Raw genomic sequence first — 25,985 nt, 5'->3', positions numbered from 1 at the left:
AACAGCTTGTAGGAAAAGTGAAAAATAATATAATGACTGTGAAAGAGATGGGTTAACAAAAATAAACTTAATTTTAACAACTAAATTACTATTTATAAGGTTATCACATAGATGATGTTATATTTTTGTGTTATAATTGATGCGTTATATTTTTGTGTTATAATTATATTTCATTACTTTGATTATTATTAAAAAAAATTGATTCAATGTACATAGTGTTATTTATAAATAATACAAATGAATAAGGCATGCGTAATATTAATTATATAATTAAATAATAATTGAATATATTATTATTTATAAATTATTTCATAAAAACTTAAAATTATATTGTTTTGCTTGTACGCAAAATATAAAATAATAATATAGAAGTGTGTTACTTATTAACTTTTAATTGAATAAGTTCACATATAGGACTGATTAAAATATAAAGTAAAATGTATTTCAAAATACAGTTCTATTATCTTCCTCGATTAATGATATTTGTATATTCAAAGAGATAAATAATGTTAGCACTTTATCTTTTAATTTCCAACGTTTAATAATTTAAATTATTTTTTAAACATATTTAAGATGTGAAGCGAGACCTGAGAGTAGTGCATAAGTAATACATAGGTATTTATTTTATTCTATTGTCATATAAATAAAGGAATCATATAATATTATAGTTATATATATATATATATATATATATATATATTAATATTATATTAATATAATTTTCTATGATTTAAAATATATTTCTACACATTGGTAGTTAATATTTTACAGCCACGTACAATAAGTAAGATAATAATTTAAAGTTAAACTTGAATCAATTTAAAAATCTAATATTATAAATATTATTATGAATTTAAATATATTAAAAGTTTATATTATTATTAAATAGGTACTATTGTATATTCTTAAAATATAAATATATTTTTTTAAACATACAAGGTGCTTAATAAGTTTGGAAATGATTTTTAGATTAATTGGAACTAATAAACGATAAAATTGCAATATAATTCATGAGGTTATTAAATATTTTACATTGTACAGCAATGTTATCTATTATTGTTCCATATTAATATGTAGGTACACATACTATAATCAAGAGTTTTCAGATTTATTGAACACTTAATCTATATTCTTACCTTGTTTGAATAATTTAAATTAATTTAATATTTATTGGGTATTATGCTTATGGCACTTAAAAAATATTTATTCAAAACAAGCGAAATGTATAGTAGGTATTATTTAAGTATGACCCTTATAATTTTTATTGGATACTTGCGTTAACTGTTGATTCATTTTGCTAATATAATCCTAAAAATTGTATTATTTTAATTGTAAAATTAAATTAATGAGTCTTTTGCGACTGGAGCTTAAAAACGTAAACATGCTACTAAAAAATATAGAACTGTTCTCAATAACCCTAAACGTGGTGCTAATAAATTAAATTACATTCTTAACGTTTTTATGAATAATAAAAAATAATTTCTACGGTCTCCGCAGTCTGGTGTTAGATTAAAAACTTTGACTTGTGTTTACCAGGAGTAAAACGTGTTTTTATTGCTATGTTGTTTTCAGTTAGTTAGGGGGAAACCATACGCACTTTCTGTGGAAAACTTTTAATCGCATTCGTTTTTTTTTATCTAACAATAAAAAATTGTGCAAATAAAATTACAACTAGAGAAGAAATCATTACGACTCCTTAGGGTTATCATATATTTTTCTGCATAGTTTGACGCAAACAAAGGATATGAATAATAGTGAACACGAAAATGTATAACGTATACAAGACATCCATTCTTTTTTCTCTTATTTTTTTTTTTTTTTTTACTCCTTCCACCCCATTCACCTGTCCAGTTAGCCCTTCAACATTACCCGTGTTCATTTATCAAACCTGTGAAATGATTGTGAAAATGAAAAAAATGTTTATCCACGTCAGTTTTCTCGAGAGCATATTTCTGCTGTCGTTGCCGGTGGTAGTCGTCGACAGTGCAGGAATTTCTTTCTCATTACCCTGTAAATGGTCTGTCCCCGCTTCCAACTAACCCTCCAAACGGTTGCTGACGTTTGACGACGATTCATACGATCATTAAACTCAAAAATTACAAGAAACGACTCTTATGGTGATTTGCTTATTATTATTTATTATTATTATTTTTTAAAACGTGCCTGTTATAAACTTTCCCTGTAACTTGTCCAAACAACAATTAAATGTTTTTTCGAACTTAGTAATTGCCATTTCAATACATAAAAAAAAGTTGTATTGAATTTTTTGATTTTGCTTTTGTAAAGCTTTCGAGAGAAGAAGAAAACTAGAAGTGTGTTTTTGTATTAGGTACTTTGTTCCTTTAACTTTACAGCATTATTAGTTTGTTTCAGATAATTTTTCGGTAATCGATCGCATTCACTGACTAAAAGTCTATAAACTTACTAACGTAACCGCCAAAAGATTGTTCGTAGGATTTAAAATACATAATAAAGGTGCACGCAGTAAATTTCACAGTACTTGTTTTTATAAACGGAAAACAGACAAAAAATTAAGGAAAAACAGGGATTTTTACGCAGATCCAATTTTTTATAAAATAAATTTTGTTTTTTTGTTGCAATTCAAAAACGAATAACCGTAAAAACGGTTAAATAATATTTTAAAATATTATGTATTAATAGATATGATTAATTGGTTTTTATTGTTTTTATGGTTTTTACAGAAACGTGTTATTACATTTTTCGTCGTTTAAGTCGATATCATTTGATATTATATATATGTACATACATATTATTATAATAATAAAATACTAGCAATAATATAAATATATTTTTGGAAAAAATTATATCAACCTACTATTATACTAAAAGTTAATTTATTCTAATAGCTATACTAAACAGATATATGACTTAGTGGTATACGTTTCCGTTCAGAACCGTTTTTGGTATACAATATACTTATATAGTAATAATGTAATATGTATATTATTTTATTAAACATATTTTTATTTTTTTTATTCAATATATAATATATCATCGAGTTAGATTATAACTAGATCCATTCGACATATTATGTATACAACAGAGTGGTAGTGGGTACTTTAAGGTAGTGGGTACTAAGCATTTTATAATATGTATTATGAATTAGCTTCATATTCTTCGGTAATTAGCCAATTTAATTGTACGTGTTTTAGAAAAATAAAACAAATTGCAATTTTAAATATAATGATTTTTTGGTTTGCATCTGTGAAAATTTAGAGCTAAGGTGTTGTGCTATTTACAAACTTATAGAATTGACTTATAATGTGTATTTTAGATAGAAAGTTTACGATTTTGAAACTGTTTTTAGTGTTAATGATTTTATTCTGCTAAGTTATTTCGCATAGTTTGGATTTTTGGATAATTTTGAGTTGTAAATCGACTTGATAATTTAAATTTAGATAAAGGTTCTTTTTTGATTAGGAATGAACGGATTAAATAGAATATGTCCGATTTTGGTCCTTGTTAGGGTAATTTCCAGTACTTTTAAATGCAGCATGAAATTAAAAGTTTGAAATATTATTTTTTACCCTTTTGAGTTTAGGAGTAAATAAAATAGAATTTCAATAGCTCTATCATGCATTTTTTGTTTGATGATAACTTTAATGTTTTTTATTGGTATTTCAGTGATTGTTCTATTCGCAAGAACTGCTGTTTTATTGTTAATCTCGTTATAGGTAATATTATCCACACGGAATGTCATCCACATGAATTCCATATTATTTTTAATTATGTTTATTTCATTTTGGATGTTTTGAGTAATTTAATTTGTCGGGAAGTGGTTTAGAAGTCTACTATTGTGTTTGAAAAATTTGTTTAAACAAAACAAGTTTTGTTTTATAGCCTGATATCAAATTCTAAAGAGGGTTTATTAATTTGACTAAGTTAATTATTTATTAAAATTATTGAAAACTGTTGCGGTTAGGTCAGTCTATAATATGTACGAGTAGGTACCTCCTATATATGTATGTATTTAGTATTTACTATTTTACTGTTATCCAAATTAATTATTCCATGTACGTGTCGTCCTATGACATGGAATGTGTCAATTATTAAACATTTCAACGGGAGTAGTTGTTGGGTAACGTAAAATTATACAGAATAAATTTAATGTAGTGCTACAGTTAATAAAGCTCTCGTTCAAGCGTTGACATTACAGATTACTGAATACTGAATAACTAGCCTTCATAAGATTCATTATTTCATATTTCAACAAAACCAGAGACTAACTGAATTATTAAATTATATTCATTGGTATATAATATTATATACGATATACCCAATGTAGAACGCAGATTCAATACGCGTATATACATAATATACATTGTTATTATTTAGATAATATCATGTTTTGGAAAAAATGACAACAACATTGTCAAGCTAAACTGTTCTGACAATGAGCTGTGGTTTGTTTTTTTTTAAATTTAAGTCGTTTATCTTTTGTTAGCAAATAATAACAAAAATTATAATATTTATAAATCAATTGATTATAATTTTTTAACTGTGGTTTATTGAATTTATAGTGGAGCAATTCATTCGTAAGACTGTATTGTTATTTCAGTTTATGCAATGAGTTCTACTTTTTCACGGTATTGGTATCGAATAAGAATGTGTTTGAAGTTTAAATTAACAAGACTATTAGTATTATTTTTGCTTAAATATCACATAATATTATTATCCTTATCGTTGTACACTGTTACCGTGAACGGGCTCACTTGTTTCGCAAATTATTCTGCCTTTAAATCTCGAAAATGTTTGCATAATTCATGTTTACTAATCATATAGTAAAATTGAATTTAAACGGGTCACGTTTTTTGATCTTTTAAGTAATGTCGGGAACGCCGGGAACTAGTGGTAAAGGAATTTTAAATAAGGAATAAACTAAGTTTAAATTTATCACGACACTGCACATACTTATCCGTTTTTTAGTTATCTCATTGAAGTTTAAAAATAAGAACATGTTTATATTTTCTAATTGTATATACACCAGTACACTAATAACCTAAGTGTTTGGATTGATTGAAGTTTATAATACTTTGCTAATAAAAAGACTTAAAGGACTTTAAAGTCCATGTACTTAATTTAGTACAAATATTTGTAATATGGTAATATTATGGTAAAAGGTAATATGGTCAATTAACTGTGAAGTAAAAATACATCAAGTAGTATTGAATGTATATTTTGGATAGAAAGTAAATATTTATTCCTTTGAAAAAAAAAATAATAAGTATAATATTTGTAATTCATTATAAATATACATTTCAGTTTTTATTATAATACATATTATTTAAAAGTAAATTTTTGTTAAAAAACGGTAACAGATGAAAATGCAATCATATTTTTCTAGAACTTAAAGAAAAAATCACGTAGGACTTTAGGTATAAAACTTTACAATGTACATATTTCTCATTATTCAATTTGAACTTTCAATGAAAGATATTCAATATTAAAATAATATTAGTATTATGTTTTCAATTGAAAAACTCAAATGTTCTTAGACGCTAATAAGATAAATCGAAATCTGTTTTGTTTATAGTAAATATTATTCGAATACAAACGTTAAGATTTCTTCAAGAAAATATTTATCTTAAAAAAAATTAATAGAAATGTTAGAAATAATCCATTAGTTGATTCTAAATGCAAATTACCTACTGTATATTTTTTTCAACTCAATTTTACTTCACGCATTTTGCTTATATAAAATCACTCAAGTTTTTCTATTTCAAGTTATATATTTTAAACTTAAAAAGTTTTAAAATTAATATAGCAAGAAGTCAAAATGCGGTATGCACAAAAGACAATTTCTATTTTAAAGTATCTACATATGCAGCGTATAAAGGCAACGGCGTAAATGTCAATTATTTAGACCTAATTAAAATATATTTATGGACATTTTTTTAAGTATATTACAAACGATTCTTTTGGAATCAATGAACAACGGTCTTATAATAATTATTGCTAATTTTGCGATTATCGACAATTTTTATTTAAAATTAATTTACAAAAGGTAACACAGTTTTGTTTATTTTCGTATAATCTCAGTAGCTGATGAGTAAACGAGTTGGGTTCTATTGGAGTCCATTACTGTATTTCTCGGTAGATGGTTTTATATTTATCCTGAAAATATGCCTGTGGTCCTATAACCTAGCCTAATTTGTTTATAAAGTTCTGACAGCTAGTCCATAAAAATAATTATAAATTTCAAAAACACGTCGAGAAGGAGCAAAAAACAACACATATTTTTTCTTATCATGTCGGATATTTATATTTTATAAAGATCTACGGAGAGAATTCTAAATTAAATGCGTACACCGTCCCAAAACTACCTAATTACCTTTATAAATTAACAATTTTGTTGTATTGTGCGTTGAATTCGACCGCGAATAGCCATCTAGCGCAATGCAGTAGATTACGTGAATTCGGTCGAGTCAATTACATGCTTTGAATTTATATTATATTAATGTGCTATCATAATATTATAATAAATTAATATATAACAATATAATGGCGATATACCGATATGTATAGTCTTAGTAGAATCGGCTATAACACAATGATAGAATAGTAGTTATTAGTGTATATCATAATAATATTGTCAGTATATACAAATATACTACCTATAACCTTATTCTATCAAAAACTATAATATTTTAATATCTATACTGCATGCATTCAATGGTTAGCTTATAGGTTAAGAAATTATCACAATAATAATATATTATGTTAAACACCGCTATCAGCTGCAATAACAATTAGTTTGATTAAAATCCATGCTTAAAATTCTGCAAGGTCATTTTTATTATTTTAATTATGATTGTCAAAATTATTCGTTTTAAATTTTCTTTAATTATGATTTTGGTAAAAGCAATTCATTTAATTACTTTTTGAAAATTACCGTATTATTTTGATATAAAAAGCATTTAAACAAATTGCCTTGGATAATGTTAGGTTTGGATTTTATTTCTCCGTTTAGTTTTTATTTCCAATTTGAACAGTTTAATTTATTTAATCCATCACACCGTAATAAACCACGTCAAAATTTAATTTTAACTTTTTCAATCACCGCCGCGCCGTGTACCTTTAATCCTTACGTACAATAATAATAATAATAATAACTTAGAAATACGTCTTTCAAAGGTCATATACGCGAACAACAGTTTTCCAATTATGACTACTTTAGCATTCACTTTTTTTTGTACTTAGATGTGATGGTTATAGGTACGTACATCACAATCGTCATAAAAACAGTAAAACGAGTGACCGACCATCAACAAATTCAACACATTCATAACGAAACATTCATGGAAATATCGTAGTAGGAAAAACGGCATAGGTTATACGAGTATAATATATACTATGGTTTTAGTCGAAATGCTAATAACCGGTCGTAGATAACACGACAAATTGTCTGGAAACTTACACCGGGACGAGGGTTGTACGCGTGACTGTATAAACTTTAAACGCAACGAGACGTTTATACTGATGTATATATATTACATATATTGTGTATTAAAAAAAATTTCTCAAACGCAGCAACGGCGGTAGACCCGCGCTAAATTAATTTATCATTAAATTGATGAGAGCAACGTGAAAGGAAGAAACTCGTCGACGTGAAAACGATAACTTTGCATCGATGACTGCAATATTTTATTATAACGTGTCCACGTTTTACGCGAATACTGGTCAAGTATTTAAATACGCCTAGAAAAATACATTTACAAAGATTATTTTAAATAATTAATGTTTTGTGGATTTATATTTAAAAATAAAACGTAACTATATAATAGACACGCGTATTTTTCGTAAAAAAATGAGGAAATTTTTTTTATTTGTGTTTATCATCGTATATTATTCGCAAAAAAGTGTGTCGTGGTTGATTTTAAAATCATATTCATTTTTGTGCACATTTTTTTTTTGAAAGAACTATACAATATTGTCAAGTATAGTCCTTGGAAATCAAGTTTAGTTGATAGCACTCGTCTCTTGCTATATTGTATGAGATGATTTTTCGATTTTTATTTTATTAACTAAAAAAGTTGTAACTAAAGTAAGACATATTAAAACAATGTTAAAGTAAAAAAACATTTTACTGTATTTTTATTTTTTTTTACTGAAAATTATTTCATGGCTTTTAAATTAAAAATCTAAATCCGGTAAATAATAGATTTATTATTGTTTAAAGATTTCGTTCAATTCCGTTTGTCGAATTCCCTCGTCATATATTATTATCATTATAGTGATTGAACTACTCAATTTTTCAATTCACGAATTAAGATAGCACAAGTATAAGTACATAATATTTATAATTCGTGGTTCATAGCGATGTAATACATCGTGTACTATTGTACTCTGGAGAGACAAAACAACACTACTCGATTTATTGGGAAACGTTTGCCCCGGACGCCCCTTTTAATCGCGTGCGCGTGTGTGTAGACAAATAATTATTCGCGACGGTCCGATAAAATATTTCTGAAACGAGAATCCGATGGTGCATAATGTAATAAAAATAATAATATACTCCTTACGTGATGCTATACCGCGTACCGTCGTGTATTATATAACAATGCATTAATTATTACGGCATGCGCGAATTATAATTGAACGGGTGTATATACGCGAGCGGATCGTGACGACTACTCGTGTTGTAGACAGTGACGGTGGGGCCAGCGACTGAGATTTTTTGGGGAGGAGGGTGGTTATTTTGGTTTTTATACGTGTACCTATATGCTGCTACGACGTGGGCGGTTAGTATCTATCTTGCGTACATAATGTCTCCGACCTAACTGATAATATTCATCCCGCTCTATATGTGACATTATGTAATTCAGGTAAGTGCACCGTATCATGTATATTAATATTATTATACGACACCAAAACGGGCGCGCAACCCGCCGTATACGGCTGTAATCATACGTAATAATAATGATATATTAACTCCGGTGTACAGTAGTGAGATCGAACACCCCGTCATCCCGGTCGGATGTATGTCCCATAATCCGATATTGTCGCGTACCCTTATATTATGATAATATTGTATATATATATACATATACGCTTGTAAAATAATCGTTGTTGTTTTAACGACGTCTACCCGTATACTTATATGTATATAAATAGCTATTATATTATATATACTTTACCTACACCGCGCGCTTTATTATATTTGCGCATGTACGACATCGTATAAAACGTGGCCGACGTGAGATTATTATAATCGGTTGTGAATCGCAGTGGTATGGCGATTATATTACTATTATTATTATTATTATTATTATTACCGATGTCCGTTAAACGGCTAAAAAATATAGTTCTGCGGGAACCCTATATAATCTGCGTGTTGTGTGCTACCTACACGCTACGGACGATAAATTAAGAAAATAACTTCATATTATGCGGGCGGCGAAAGTGATGGGTCTGATGATCGAATGTCTTTGAATGCTCGGAAAATGATTTTTATTGCCGCGGTGAATATTGCGCGCATATTATCATTGGTCTATACTATAAAGAGTTAATCATTATTTAAAAGCAGAAATTCATTATTATGTTTAACACGCTAATACGTTTTGGACTTGCAGGCGAAGTTTGTTCGCTATATTATCCACGAAACAGCTAAGATATTAAAAAAAAATTCACCTGTGTCGAATTTAAAACTTTTACATAGATACAGATTGTATGCAACTTTTTATTGACCAAAATACAAGCCACGCCACTACCACTGTAATATAATGTGTCATCTCTAATAGTTTTCATTCCCCTACAGGAGTCTAAGTAAATCAAAGTTTTAAAGATTTTAATTTAAAATTTCAAGTGTATAGTATAAACTTAAGTGATATTGAGTAGACAAATTTTGTAAATATAATACAGAAAATGATTGAACATCAAATTACCTGCCTTTCAGGTATCTATTCATTTATATATATATTATGGAATCCAATTATTGAAACTGCGAAAATTCAGGTGCAGCGAAGTGACTATATGACTTTTGTATTCCCGACTACGGTACCGTCGCTGTATAAGGTTGTATTGTATAAACCAATAATATTACCAGAGACCCATATTATTACACTTGACCCACGTGATAAATGGTTGAGCTACAACTGCCACGTGCTTTTACATCGACTGCAGCTATCGGTTAAAACGAAAACGGGTTGTTCATCGTGTACCAGTTTTTATTTTATTCCAGATCGTTTACATACCATTGACGTTTCCACGCACTCTCATCAGCGGTGCTATATTAAAAGGTATCTTGGTGTTTTCCGATATGATACTCCAAATCATGATTTATCGTATTTGGCATTCCATTCTCCAAATGTGCCCGGCTTGCTTTAATCTTTGAGAGCTTCTATAATATTGCAGTTATTGAACATTTCTTTTGGTTCTACATTAGTTCTCTTTAAATATGTGTTATAATTGTAATTTCTCTTCGAACAATAAATCGTATGTAACATTTTGATTACGAACACTATAATAGTGTTTTTTCGTCAGATTTGATTTATTTCAATGCACCAAATGCGTAAAACCTTGCGCCTATTGGTAATATTAACTATTAATAACAGTTTAACGGACAGCGACGGATTGTATGTACGACATGACGTATAAGAAAGCTACGCGATTGATCATAGAAATATATTATCGATAACGTATAGTGTATACGCTCACAATCGAACGGCAACCTTATATGCATGCTTGCTCGCCTGCTCGGTGGATCGGCATAATACGTTTGGCGCACGATGATAATATAATATATTATATAGGTACGCGTAGTAGTACGGTGGAGTGATCGCTAATTGCCCGAATGTACGCGAAACATCTGCTGCTGGCTGCTGTCGATCACGAGTTTATATATTATATATATATATATATATATATTTATACTCACCCTTCCCCATCATCTTCCTGGTTCCGATCGGAGACGATTTTGTTTAACCATTAGAGAGAACTCTTTTGTAGATTTCTCAACAACACGTCATATTGCCCGTGCATATAAGCCCAAATACTGCTCCTTAGATGTGTTTGTATACACAGGGTGTAACTAACAAAAATAAACTGATAAATATAATTATCCAACTGCAAAATAATTTTCGTTCTAATCAATATTTTCAAACTGTATTCATCATTAAATATAACCATTGCGATTAATAATAGTTCAATTTATATTCCGAATATTGATCAGAACAAAAGTTAAGTTATTAAAGTTACATTCATCAGCTTTATTTTTGTTTCACCCTGTATTTACGTAGTAATACGTGTCGTCGTAGTATTGTTTGCTTTGTCATGGCAAACAACAAACTATTTCCGGCCGCCTCCACTGAGACGTGTCGACGATTAAATTATATCTTATTATTATTATTATTATTGTTATATTTTAAGAACGACAACAGACGTCAGAGACTCAGAGAGAACCGTTGAGCGCCGTTGTCGCTGTCGTCATTCTAAGATTATAATATTATATGCGTGTTACACACATGTATATATTATATCAGTGCAAGAAATAAACCATATACCTACATTTTATTTATTTATGAAAAGTGGGGAGAAAAAGGATGGTATCTGTAATATGGTTTTCGTATCCAGTTTATAAATGTATTAAAAACATAAGAAAAAAATATTTATTTTAAATGTTTGTTGAAACGTAAATCGATTTGTTGTAAAACCACAACATTTCAGATATTTAGAGACTTGTACTCACATATTATTTTGTTTTGTTTTTACAATTTGATAGGTACTAATAAAAAGTATGCAAGCCTACTGCAGAGTGCTAATAATAGTTACGGTACTATTGGCTATTGATAAACAATATCGAACGTGCTTGATAAAATTTAAAATATTCAAAAACAATTTTTAAAATTTATAACAAATGAAACTAATTTAACTGTAGTTGACATGTGTATCTCCCGTGGCTCAATAGTTTACAGTTAAACAACGATTATTTAATGACTTAAAATTTATCCTTAAATTACTCAACATGGATTTTCCCACTATATACAAAATACATTTTCATTCCGTGTAGTGTACCATCGCAAAAATATTATTCTTTATGCACCTTATTGCATATTCAATTAGAATGTTGTTTTCCTGTAAGTTGATATTTTATTGATAATTTATTTTTGTTAAATTTAAATATAAATGTTTATAATATAGTATAATTACGTATATTTTAACTGATAAATTTATAATTTATCACTAACTCTTATTCAAAATTATGTTTACTTTTTATTTGGTGTGTAAGTAATAATAATATGTTTATAATAATATAATTCCTAAAACTATTTGATTGTATATTATATATTATTTATATTATACGTTTCGTATATATTGTCGCTTTCTTGCTTTTCGGAGCGCTTATAATAAATAAATTATATGCAGATGTGAACATATCATAAACATATAATATTTTACAATGTATGTACAAAAACATCTTATGTTATCTTGAATGTCGTGTTTGATGAATATACTCGTATTGTGATGATAATAAAATATAAAGGGTAGATATATAATTTTAATATATTTTTTATATATTTTATAAATAACACAGACGGAACTTTTATACAAATTATTTGCAAATTGTTTTTTATAAATTAATGAATAATTGCAATTTATAATATTATTTCTATAAATTAAAAAAAAATTGATAACTGTTTTTCTAATAATATTTTCAACTGTACGGTATATTTTATGGTATTGTATACAATTAAAACAACAACATTAAATTACATGAAGAGGGAGACCTATCTGTGTGGGAACTCTCAGACTTTGCAGATGGCATCTTATACATATATGTATGTATTAAGTACTTAAAAGTACTACTATATTATGTATACGCAAGCGCTAAATGTCCAGTGAAAATGGAAATGATTAAATCGTTGTGAAGTATCTAAATGTAGAATACATACTCACACACGTGTGAATATTTTATTTTATATTTTCGTGATATTATCAATATTGTGGTGAATATTCGGAATGTGTGTGTTACGATTTAAATATTATTTATTGACGTCATGGCACTATTTAACCGATGTTTGTAAAATATATATATATATTCTAGTGATGACTGCGCTTTATGGATTTCGTTAATTGTACGAAACTTAGTCTCCAATTTTCCGACAATGAGCGTAATACGTACGTCGACAGTCACAGTCGAATATTTGCGAATTTATCGAAAAGTATCTCCATTTTACAACGACTGTAATAGTGTAAATAACACGTTAGATATAATTTGTTAACTTCATTATTTGTAAATAAGTTTTAATTTTATACATACACTCTCACTCTAGTTACTCTTAAAGTATACGTAAAATATTATGATATTTAAATACATTTCTTTATAGATAAAATGTATTCTTTACTTACAAAGTTTAAAATATGGTAGTTTTTATATTATTCTATACTGTGAATTGATATCGAAATTTATGTTTGAATAAAATTTGTTTCAATACATTAATTTCTATGCGCTGTATCATTCAATGACCAAATAAGTTAATTATTTTGTGTACAAATTATAGCTATGTATAAAGTATTGTAATATTGCCATATTGGGATGCCATATGTAATCATTTTGTGAGAGTTCTGACTTCTAGGTAATTTTATATACAATTTAAACTTTGAGCAATATTCTATATTTGATTTATATTTTATATGTTATTGGGTTTCTTTTTATTGTTCTATTACCTATATTATTTGTTTTTAAAATATACGTGTTTTTCTTTAGTTTAGTATTTGTTAATTTGTTTTTCAACAATACTCATTCCACGAAATATAGAAATATTTATTGTTAAAAAAGTAGACGTTGATAAAGTGGAAAAAAAACTTGTTATGAAATCAACTTGAGTTTTGAAAGATGTATTTTGTCTGAAAATTTATGGAATCGATCGTGCGTCTCTTGCTGTTCAATATTATTACAGTTGACAGGGACAGGGAGTCACCAGCTACAGGCTCCTTGTATGAATCTCAGATTTATGGGTCCACGTCTTATTTGCATTTTAATACTACCGGCAGATACCTTTTGACCATAGTATTTCTTATTTTCATAATAATAATTTATATAAGTATAATACGGTTGATTTATGTTTGTATTTTTTTGTTTGTCAATAATCATGCATTTTATCGGGAATTAAAATGTTTTGAGTCAACGAGGAATGACTAGAAATAATTACAATAAAATGCTTTTTTAGCACGAGTCTTAAAGATGGATATCATAATTTATTTATTTTATTTTAATGTTAAGAAAACATATTGATCTAATATCGATAATTTGTGAAATATTAAACAATATGAAAATATTTTATCAATTAATTAAATTTAACACAAACTAACGTGAAGGACGAAGTTATTAAACTCAGTAGATTCACTTATGAAATAGTCCCCGTTTTAGGCACTTTTCATACACAATCTAATAATATTATGATAACTAATATATTTGATAAATATATTTTACGATTCTCAGTAAGTACCTATACATTTTTTTTATTAACATACAGTATGCCATAATATTTTATCCTCGCATTACATAATATGTGCTGTTATAACAAATTTTCATAAGCATATATAGGTAATAGGTACATAGGTATAATATTCGTCGAACCACGAGTTTTGATGACATTTTCTAACAGAATCGTTATTTTTATTTATTTATTTTATTGTATTGATGTAACGATTGCTATTGATTCAGGTACAAGTTAACTAAAATAGTATCAAGAATATTGAAAATACAAATTTAAAACTTAAAACAAAATAGTGATAATAAAATATGTACTGGTGAAATAGGATCTAAATAAAGTTGAGATGAGAGGATTAGAGAAAGTAACATTTTATGCAAAGGATGGTTGAGTTCCATTGCTTGGGGGTATGATTGTGGGGTAATTGATAAAATAAATAATTTCTAGTGCTGTGGTAAGTTTTACGGAAAATTATAAAGGAACGTACGTAAAGGTTTAATATAGATAATATTTATTTATGTATAATATGATATATTGATCATTGTATATTATCTTATTTAATACTACCTATTAGGTATATCAGTTGTTAAACTGATAATAATATACACACATCCATATTATTCATTTTTTTTTTAATTTTGAAAAATCTACGAGGTACACTTAAACTGATTTTTCCGAGAACCAAAACACTTTTAAAAAAAATATCTCGAGCACTGCATTCAATCCACCGCAGACAGATTGATCAACCACAGTCGATTTGCAGTTTACACTTTACACCGGTGATGACTGATAAATATATACAATCATTCGGTTTTTAAATTATATTCCTTTTGATACAGGAAGATAAAAAAATTAAAAACTAGATAAGAAGCTGGAACGTCAAGTAATCTTCAATCAATATAATAAAATCGATTTGCAAGATTTTTAACTAAACATTGAAAATCATTATTTAGGCATGTCAAAAGGTATTCTTGACGAAATGAGGTTCATTAGAGCTATTATAATATATAATATAAAATAAACAAAAAGAAATCACATTGTTTTTTAATTTTATTATATCATATAATTTATTTATTTCAAATGATAATATTGAGAAAATAATAAGTAACTAATAATTATGAAATGTAATTTAAAATATTATTGGTTATAAAAATAAATACAATTTTAATAATGTTAGTTAAGGTAACCCATTTATAATATGATTTTTCTGGAGTATTGAGAAATTCATGAAAAGTTAAGTGTAATATTCTGTTTTCGAGTGTGTTGTTTCGTTAATACACCCGATGCTGTAAGCATCTTTTCAGATGCTCTATATTTAGCTGTGCTTCTTTTAGACAAATACACTACTTTTTTGATACCGGATTGGATAATTATTTTTGCACATTCATTACACGGAAAAAGCGATACATATATGATACAATCTTTCAAATCGATAGAGTTTTTATTTAACACAGCGTTCATTTCAGCGTGGCATACTGAAAATATAAACGAGAATTAAAAATGTATTATTTTATCAGCATAACATGATAACATAGTCGAAAAATGATTATTTACCGTACGTCAATTTGCTGTCGAACATTGAATATTTATTTTTAACCCATGGAAAATCATCATCTTTACATCCTTTAGGCATTCCATTATATCCAGTGCCTACGATGTTGTTGTCTAAATTAACAATACAAGCACCAACTTGTGTTACAGGATCTTTACTACGTTTAGCCATCAATAATGCTGTAGCCATGAAAAGATCATCCCAGCTTATACAATTTTCTTGATTCCTACTTATATATAACAATTTATAGTATCAACAACTTTTAAATTGTATAATCTATAATCGTACTCATTTAAAGATTTTGTTTGTGTTTCAATACTAGCATTATTGGCTGTATTATCATCATAGGAATTTGTAGTTTCATTAATTAAGCCAATTTGAGCTTCAGGTTCATCGGCATTAATTTTAAGTTTTTTATTACAATCGGCATTTTTCGTATCTATAATAACATCACTTTATAAATTAGTTTTTGAAATTTATCAATATACTTCAAGACGGTATTTTAAAATAATTGAGAATTTTTGTTTCATTTAAGGGGTGACTCAAGAAGTAAGAACTTCTGCATTTCAAATAAATCGTCTTTTTACACTTAAAAATAATTTTTTTTAGAATTTTTATTTATTAAAATTACAATTTTAACGAGTATTTTCGGAGTTGTTAAAGATTAAGTTATACCTAAGAACAATGGTCCACAATAGGGATATATGCTTATGTACATAACATAAAATATATTATTAAGTAATTCTATAATACATATTTTACTATATAATCAGTATATTATTAGTATGATTATTACTAAATACTAATTAGTATAATTTATCGTATAAGAGATCTAAATATAATATAAATTACTAAACTAATGTTTAACATATTATATAGTGGCTATTGGGACTTATATACATTATACTGCAGTACTATATATTATTGTAAATTGAATTAATTCCGTAAATGAATAAATACAGAGTTTTATAATATTGTAACCAAATTGAAAACATGTTATTTTTTTTTACTGTGTTTACAGATACATAGACGTCGGGGCTTATTAAGCGTAAGCGGACGATCGTGTTGATGCATGAACTGACAGAACGCGCTTTAAATAGGTCAAAGTATAAAAAATGCATTTTAGATGCACCTAAAGACCGAGTCGTAAATAATTCCTATAATTTATTAGATTCTATTAATTCAACTGTTCGCTTGACTATCAACATAATATATTAACAAGATAGTTTTGTATCAATTACATTATAAATATTACAATATTCGTTATTTAATAATTATTAAAATGTTCGAAATATAAATGGTATTCGTTAAACGGTTCCTTCCCAACTTTTTAAGTATTGTCTACAGGATGGAGGTTACTTGGTAAAATATATTAGATTCACATACGAAAAATCTTAGATTCGTTTCATCGCTGCAGTATACATTTTACTTAAATTGTCTAAAGTCTAAGAGCTCTAAGAGAAAAAAAATAATTAGACACATAGTTTATATTTGTTGAAATTGAAGCTTGAGTTAACTTGAGGATTTTTGTATTTAACACAAATAATAACATGACTCTATGATTACAATAATAGTACAATATAAATGAAACATACAACTGATCTAGACACACATCGTATGACGTACCGTGTCCGATATTGAGTCTTGTACAGTACAACAGTCCTATATAAATGCATCGTTAACGTCATATAGTCATACCTATATGTGTGTGTGTGTGTGTGTGTGTGTGTGTGTGTGTGTGACATTAATAAGAAGTATTGTCTCACATTGCAATAGTAAGTTAAACTATGATTCATAATATATTGGCATGTGCACCCGCGTGTTTACAATAGGTATTAAATGCTTTTTAATTGATTTAAAAATTATAATTTATAAACTATATTAGATAATCTATTATAATTGACTAAATTGTTTGAATAATAAATAATAAAAACATGACTCAAAAAATATATAATTTTATGATCTTTATTATAATCATTTAACATAAGAAGCAACCCGGTCGGTGGCCTTGTATACTTGGGCGTGGCATCTTTCTGTTTATTGGCATACAAACCACCAACGAAAAAGGAATTAGTTAACAAAAACCTAAGGTGTGACCTGTCCGTCAGCGACGAAAACCGATCGAGTTTAGAGTATAGGTATAATGTATGTATTTATAACCATAACCAGGTTTTTGGGATATTATCATAGACCATTTTCCTAAGTAAATTTAGTTTAATAAGTCGAAAACTGTTTATTAAACTTTGTATTTAGTTATGTACAATTTTGAAAAAATTTACAGTAAACAATGGCGTTATCATAAAAAAAAAAAAAAAACACTATTTGCCATCATCACTTATAATGCTCTTAGAGTGGTATAGTAAATCACAAGAATTTAAAATATCGTCTTTAGGTATATTTAATAATTTCAATGATCAATTTTGTGAATCACACTCTCTATGTTTAACCAAAATATTAAATTATTCAAATAAAAACAATTTTAATATTAATAACTATATGTATGTTACTATGTTAGATATTAAATTAAAATATATGTTACCTGTAGTATAGATATAGATGATAATGATAGTTGATAAAATTTAATACCTCAGGGCGTTCCCTAAACTTTTCTTCCGATGTTTTTATTAGAGATAGAAAAAATACTTGGGAACTCCATAACAAAAGTAAATAATTTTAATAATTGTTACTTTTATAGATATTTTTATTTTTAGTTTCTAATAGTCACGCTGAAATTAAGACAATTTTATCGATGTTTAAAATATTTCATAGTTTAATATGTTCCATTGAAAAGTGCTTATAATATGTTAATTGTTTACATCTTTACTTGTGAAACCAAAAGCTTACTATTTTTCTGAAAACTTACGACAATTATTAATATTTGTTGATTCAATTTTAGAACACGAAGTGCCTTCGTTTTCTTCGTTCATGGCAGAATTATTACTTTGTAAACAGCGTTTCATTGTAAAAAAAAAATTACACAATTTATTTAATTGAAATGTATATGAAGAGAACACGAACGTAATAAAAATAAATCGCAAGTGAAACTAAACAACCACACAGGTTGAATACTGTGACAACACTGGCTAATGAACAATGACTGTGCTTTGTTCGACCATCAATTGTCGTTCTTATCTTAATTGAAAAAAATGTAATTTCAAAGAAGTAAGACTCGTAAAAAATACACGGAATTAACATTTGACGCTACTATTTAGGCCACTGAGTACGCAATTAAGAAATAATAATTTTTATAAAAACGATAAAAGTATATCTTACTCTTACAAGTTATACAGTATGAAATTAATTATAAATAATATACATATTATTGTAATTTTAATATTAATTACTTCAATACAATGAAAAGACTAGTTCAAAAACCCCTGGAAACGCTGCTTTTTAAGTTTAATATAATATTAATTGGTCACATTTAATAAAATATAAAAATAGAATAGTTTAACAACAACTACACTAATAAGAATCACTGAATAAATAAGCAAAATAAGTAATTATTAAATGAAATAGCAACACTCATTAGTCATTAGTAATGAGTCATTACATAAGTATTGCGTAGGCCATAAACATTAGCCAATAGGTCACTGTAAGCAAGCAGTTCATCTGTCACACGAAAATAATTGGAATGGTTCACCTTTAAATCACTTAAAAAATACTTCAGAAGTAGAGAAACCCGGTTTGTCTGATTATTCCGTTTTGTTTTATTTTAATTTTCCTATCTATATAACGTTTAGCAGTCGGCCTCGTTTACACGATTATACATATTAATTTAAGCAACCAAATACATATTTTCATATAGTTGTTATATTTATTTTTACATAGTTACTTTTCTTTCTTTTAAGTTACATAGTTACCTTTTTATTAAGATAAATTTCTCCTTAATACCTTAAATAATACAGTTTTCGTATTATTTCCCATACGTCTGTCACCAACACTCAAAACATATAATTCGAAATTTTTTGTAAGATTTATATCACATAGACATAATATTCTCTTTAGATGAACACCTCTAAACTCCCATTCATCTTATTAATACGATTTGTATTATTCCGTGTTATTGATTATACCACTGTTCATATTTATTTAAAACATTTCCTGATAAAATTAAAAATATAAAGATATCACACATACCCACACATTTAATGTCCGTTTACACCACATATATCTATACTATATTAGATAAGTTACTTCCAGCCTTTTACAGTGAGTATAATGAAGCCCAGCTGCGTGCGCTTATCACACGTTCGCCATGTTTCGGATAGCAAAACAATATTATTAACACGCGTATGAAATACACACGAATTTAAACATTTTTCATTTTGTTAAAGCATAGGTATTAAACTATTAAAGTGCTTTGATACACAAATCAACTGGATAATATGTCTATAATGTTTTCTCTAGAAATAAGCAATTTTAAAATATTATAAATACTTTTAAAATGTAGCTAATTGAGTAAGTAGTATTAAAATCATTTTCCGAAACAAGTATTTGAACAATATTTTAAAAATAATTGTTTACAACACTGACATTTAAAATAAATTCCCACTGCTTATTTAATTTCAAGGAACAAAAATTATTGACATTTTTAATTTGTAAACAATCAATTTTAGTTGTATATTAAGTAGAGGAGAAGGGATTGTATGAACAGGATTTAAAGTACAAATATTAAAACTGTTGACACTCATATTATGTAAATGGGTTTTTAATTGCAATAAATAATTTACTACATGTAGGTATTATATAAGTTGTTTTTACATATAATTCGCATTGGACATAACATAATAAAATTAAGAAATTGTCTTATGTATATAAATAATTGTCATACTTATTGGTTAGGTAATGTAAATAGGGCCTGGATTTTCAAAAGGGCACTTAAAATGTTAACTGAATGAACCAAAAAGTTGATAGATCAGCTACTAATTTAATTTACAATTATAAATGTTTTTATTTACGTGCATAAGGTATATATTTTTAAAATTGTTCATATTTTTACAAATGTTTACACAAATGGTACGATACCAGCTCGCTCCACTAATGTATAATATCGTATGCTTTTGCGATATCGTATAATAATATAGATACACTCATTGGCTTAAAGTTTTATAACGACAAAGCAATTATGAAGTTAAGGACAAGTTTATTATCATTTTTCAATTTTTGTTTTGACTGTATTTTATATAATAGTTCGTTCCTTGTCAAGTGAACGATATAGTTTTAAATAAATAGTTCAAATATCGTATTTTACACTTGAGTAAATAATGAAAAGTTCGATTGTACTGGTCGGTTTTGAGCGACAAATATTCATATTACATTGTTCGATAATTTGTAATGTGCTGTGTTTCGACAAACAAACATACATCCCATTTTAATTATTATACTGCAATAACGCGATAATAATAAGAGAATAGATTATATACTTGTATATCACGTATTTATAAATTATTTGTTCATTAACTTATCATAAAAAGAAAACAACAAGAATAATAAAATAAGTACAAAATAAATTTATAAATACTTTATAATAGTATTTTAATGTTACCCTTATTGATATTTACTAAGTTCGAGAGTTGAACATATATATATTTTTTTTATAAGATCTATTTATTGTATTTTGGATCATTCAATTTTTAAGGCTATTTATTAGGTCTTATAAAAAATAAATGCCTTTTTCCAATGTACCTACTTTAAAACTATTTTTAGAATTACGGATGTGTTTCATGATAAATTATAGTGTACTGATATATACAGTATACACATATACATTAATTTATATAGTCCTTACACTTCTTGACATTAGAAATTCCATTTCATTCGTTATATTAATGTGTATTTTATTTTTTTTAGTCGGAAAATTAGGAAAACTATTGTTGAACAAATGTAAAATGTAATAATAATAATATTAATAATAATAATTTATTTTAAAAGTTGTGTTTATTCGAGAAGTTCCCTTTATACAGAACGCTATGTCATTATTTACGAACATGACGCAGTATATATACCTCCTTCGTGTATTGTTACAAAATTATATTGTTATAATAGCGTTGATAATTATTAGAAACCGGGGGTGAATCAAATGACAAATGAGCCAAGGTTTTAGTGAGTTGGGGATGGGCTTAAAGCTTAAATACGTAGAAGATTTTGTAGTAAATAAACCTGTACTGCGAGGCCGATTCGAATTGTACGACTTAATACATTATTTTTATGTACATGCGTACTTACAATGTTCAACGTACTATACATTATAAATTATTTAATATTTTATTTTTCGTGGTTAATAGAAACGAAAGGAATAGTTTAATCCAAAACCTTAGCACTGAATCAATGAACTGTTTTAAATTAAACTGATATTATTACGTTTCGCTTGCCTAACCGTATACTGATTATTACCCACGACACCAAAGTACTTGAAGAGTGAAGACCTCTCATTATCACAAGTAAATTTATTCACAAAAGAAACGTGGTAAAATCTAAAATCGCAATGCCCGAACGTTCGTAGACGGCCAGACGAAAGACGTTGTATTATATATGTTATGCTGGATTGTAATAAATCACTAGTGGACGCCTCTTGCGTTTATAGGTAAATGAAAAATCATAGAAAACGTCAGACGCTGGTGCGTTTACAATATTATATTAACGTACGCACATTTTCTACGTCGAATAACAAAAAAAAAAAAAAAAAACGTTCACCAAAAGTCTTATATATATATATATACATCTACTAGTTATAATAAATGTTGGTGGGTAAACGTGCGCATAATATTATTTCGAATATCGTGCTTACAAGTATTATACTATATAATGTACATTGTACACATAATATATAGGTATGAAATATACCGATATATATTTATTTAATAACATTACGTCACTTAATATATTTCACTTGTTATTTATTGACGTTCAATGGAAATGTGCAAACTGCGGGTCGATTCAACTGTGGAGAATTCGTTACGTTACGACGAACGGATATTTGAATAATACCAAAAACGAATCGCGTGCGTGTGTGTGTGTGTGTGTGTGTATGTGAACGCGTACGTGTACCTATACATAAATATGTATTTTTGTTGGGTAAACGAATATCATTGTTGATCGCTGCGGCGAATTGGTATGAGTGCGCGGGGCACGTAGGTAGATAGAGCCATATAGGTATTTTTTTTACCGATCGGTGAGCTTGTGTGAACGTGGATCGGCAGGGGCGGTGGAAGGGCTTGAGTATAAAAAAAAAGCAAATCACGCACGTGTCGGCGGTAATCCGCTATGGGTGAAGATTTAGTCGAATTTCTGTGAGGAGGGAGTTACATTTTTTAAAATTAAGTTGACATTTAAATGGGCGAATATATATTTTCATAATCACGTGCCTCTGCTCCGTGTCTTAAATATTTTTTGTTCCTTTTATCTAAAATACTACGTATTATACAGCACGAAACACAATATGTGAATAATAACACTTATGTCAAACGTACAATTTTTGCAACAGTATAAACAATCGAAAATGCGTTCGACTTTTTATTGAATATTTTTGATAAGAAAAAAAAATATTTTTATTTTCGGAACGAGACGGGTTGCGGCAAAGACAACAAACTGTTGACTGCTACAATTGCCCACTATAATAGACACCAACTTATAAAATAAACAATCATTTAAATTCTATAATACGTTATTCGTCAAACGTTGATTTTATTTTTTACGAGAATTGACAGTCCCCATTTAGTTCCACCAAATATCCGAGTGGACAAATAACGAGTATACTATTACTATTATCATTAAATCTATGATATATATTATTATTGATCGTCCATACTAAATACGTATTTACAATGCCGACCTACCTCTGCATATGCCGGCCGGGCTGTAGTAGTCGTCGTACTGGCATACCAGACCTTTCCTTTGGTCACACACGGCAATGCCGTCGCACGGGTCTCCGTCCTGTCGGGCGCACACGGGACAGCAACCGCATCCGTCGCGGGTGTGCGGCACGCCCGGTTCGCAAACCGGGTCCCTGTTGGCGCACTGGCACGGGTAGGCGCAGTGGGACCGAACCTGCGTGTGGGCGAAACATAAAAAAAAGATAGTAAACGAAAAAAATAAAAAAATTGTTTGATAGAACATCGATTTATTGATTGTCTATAATGATTAATATATATATATATGTGTACATACATATATCGGTATAGTCATAGGTAGGTACGATATAATATAATATTAGATATACGTGAATACGACATAAATTCAATGGCTGAAGAGTGGGCGCACCTATGCGGTTAACGAGAAGATTATACAGAGTGTAATTGATACGACTGACAAAATGTAAATATCCAATTATGTAACTTAGTCGTTCTTCTGAATGTTACATAATATTTAAATTGTATATTTATTATATCATAAAGAAATTTTTTTTTTTAATATGGAAAAAAAATTTATAAGGATAGGTATACTCGTACATATAATATAGTTATCGAGTAAATAACATTTGCCTGTTACTATTTTAGTAACGCTCTGTAATATACCCAATTTATTATCCACTATATATTTATAAACACACATTGTAATTCATTAAGCATGCACAACACAAATTTCTAATTTAGTAATAGATTTATCAAAATTCTGATTTTGATTTTTCGGAATGTTTAAATATACGTAAAGAACATATTTTTAAACCCTTGAGATTTTTTTGTACTACTTAAAGGGTTTCCTTATCAACATTTTCAGAAAAATTATTCGCTAAATAATTTACAGTAAAAAAGAAGTTTCGCTTTTGAAAAACTGAGGTTTGTATTTCCACAAGTTAGTCCTTAAGTAGTACAAAACATCTTAAGAATTTGAAAATGTGACATTTAAAAAATGCATATTTAATAACTAAAATAGTAATAGCTAATAAATTAATAATTAACAATTGAAAAAAAATGGTCGCGTATGATGCTTAGTGAAGCACCCTGTATAAACGTACGACGACGACGGGAAAATCTACCTGCGAAATCCAGTTTGGGTGGGGAGGTGGGAGCGGTGCGTATTGTCAGCCGCCGGATATTTCTCGGACTTTGCAGGGTCACTATATTTAATACGGACATACATAATGTGCATATATATTATAGATACCTCGTGGCTCGGGCAATAAAACAAACGAAATCCACCCTCTCGAACAGTTCAGCTTGCGTAGGAAAATTTATCTGTTCGGGCCGTTTTGTGCGAGGACGATTGTCCAGAGTATTATCCCGCAGACTTTTGCAGTTTAATTTCCGAGCGGTTTCCGCCCCGGTCGTCATAATATTATTATTATCGCACAACGGGTTTAAATAATATAATATCGATGTTCTTCGCGTCGTTCGAATACGCTTACCTATTCTTGCGATGATTTTAAGTTTTTCAACTTAAACGTGTCCAAAACAATTTTTTTTTTTAGGATCTTCCGATGAGGGCTTTATTTTTTTGTTTTTAGTTTATTTATTTATTTTTGTTCGCGAGGGGGGGGGGGAGCTTAGACGTCTCGTCATTAATTGCGCCTGCGGGCGCTACGCGCTTACCACGCCAAAAGTCGGCCGTGCGCGTTTCTCAGGCACATCGCTTTGGCAACTACCGTAAATAGGTCGTCAAGAATCGTTTCGGAGCGGCGGCGAGCCAATTTGGCTCATGATTGTCGACGCACCGTTCCCAGTTGCTATCAATAAGTCTTAATTCTTAATGTCTCATGCCACCTCACAACGGCGCTTATTATACATAATGTATTATAATATAATAGTCAAAATATGATCGATGGACTTATTCGGTGACAAGACGCACGCACCTATATATTCACATCAGCGATTTTGTAATTTCGCCAAAACTGATATCATACTGACTCGATCGGTGTCGCGTTTGTAATATTATATTCTCATATATTATATTAGGTATTACGCTTGCGTATACAAGTTTACGTTGAAAATTATAATATTTGAATATTCCAGCACAATAATAATATTGTTGACTGAAAAAAT

General features: G+C 28.3%; 1 protein-coding gene across 4 annotated transcripts in view; it reads right to left on the bottom strand.

Annotated features, from left to right (window-relative positions):
• LOC132931976 (CCN family member 5-like) overlaps window positions 1-25,985 on the bottom strand; it is a 269,827-nt gene that overhangs the window by 33,220 nt on the left and 210,622 nt on the right. For 3 of the 4 annotated variants that reach the window (XM_060998123.1, XM_060998122.1, XM_060998124.1), the window contains one exon: window positions 23,844-24,054. In XM_060998123.1, the coding sequence (XP_060854106.1) occupies window positions 23,844-24,054 (211 nt within the window). Of the gene's footprint in view, window positions 1-15,485; window positions 15,929-16,007; window positions 16,232-16,293; window positions 16,445-23,843; window positions 24,055-25,985 lie in introns of those variants that run through there. The other variant, XM_060998127.1, reaches the window with a different exon arrangement.

This window comes from Rhopalosiphum padi, chromosome 1 (assembly GCF_020882245.1).
Source record: "Rhopalosiphum padi isolate XX-2018 chromosome 1, ASM2088224v1, whole genome shotgun sequence".
In the NCBI taxonomy this organism is placed as follows: Eukaryota; Metazoa; Arthropoda; class Insecta; order Hemiptera; family Aphididae; genus Rhopalosiphum; species Rhopalosiphum padi.
The sequence above is the reverse complement of the archived record's forward strand: the minus strand, read 5'-3'. Positions and strand labels throughout refer to the sequence as shown.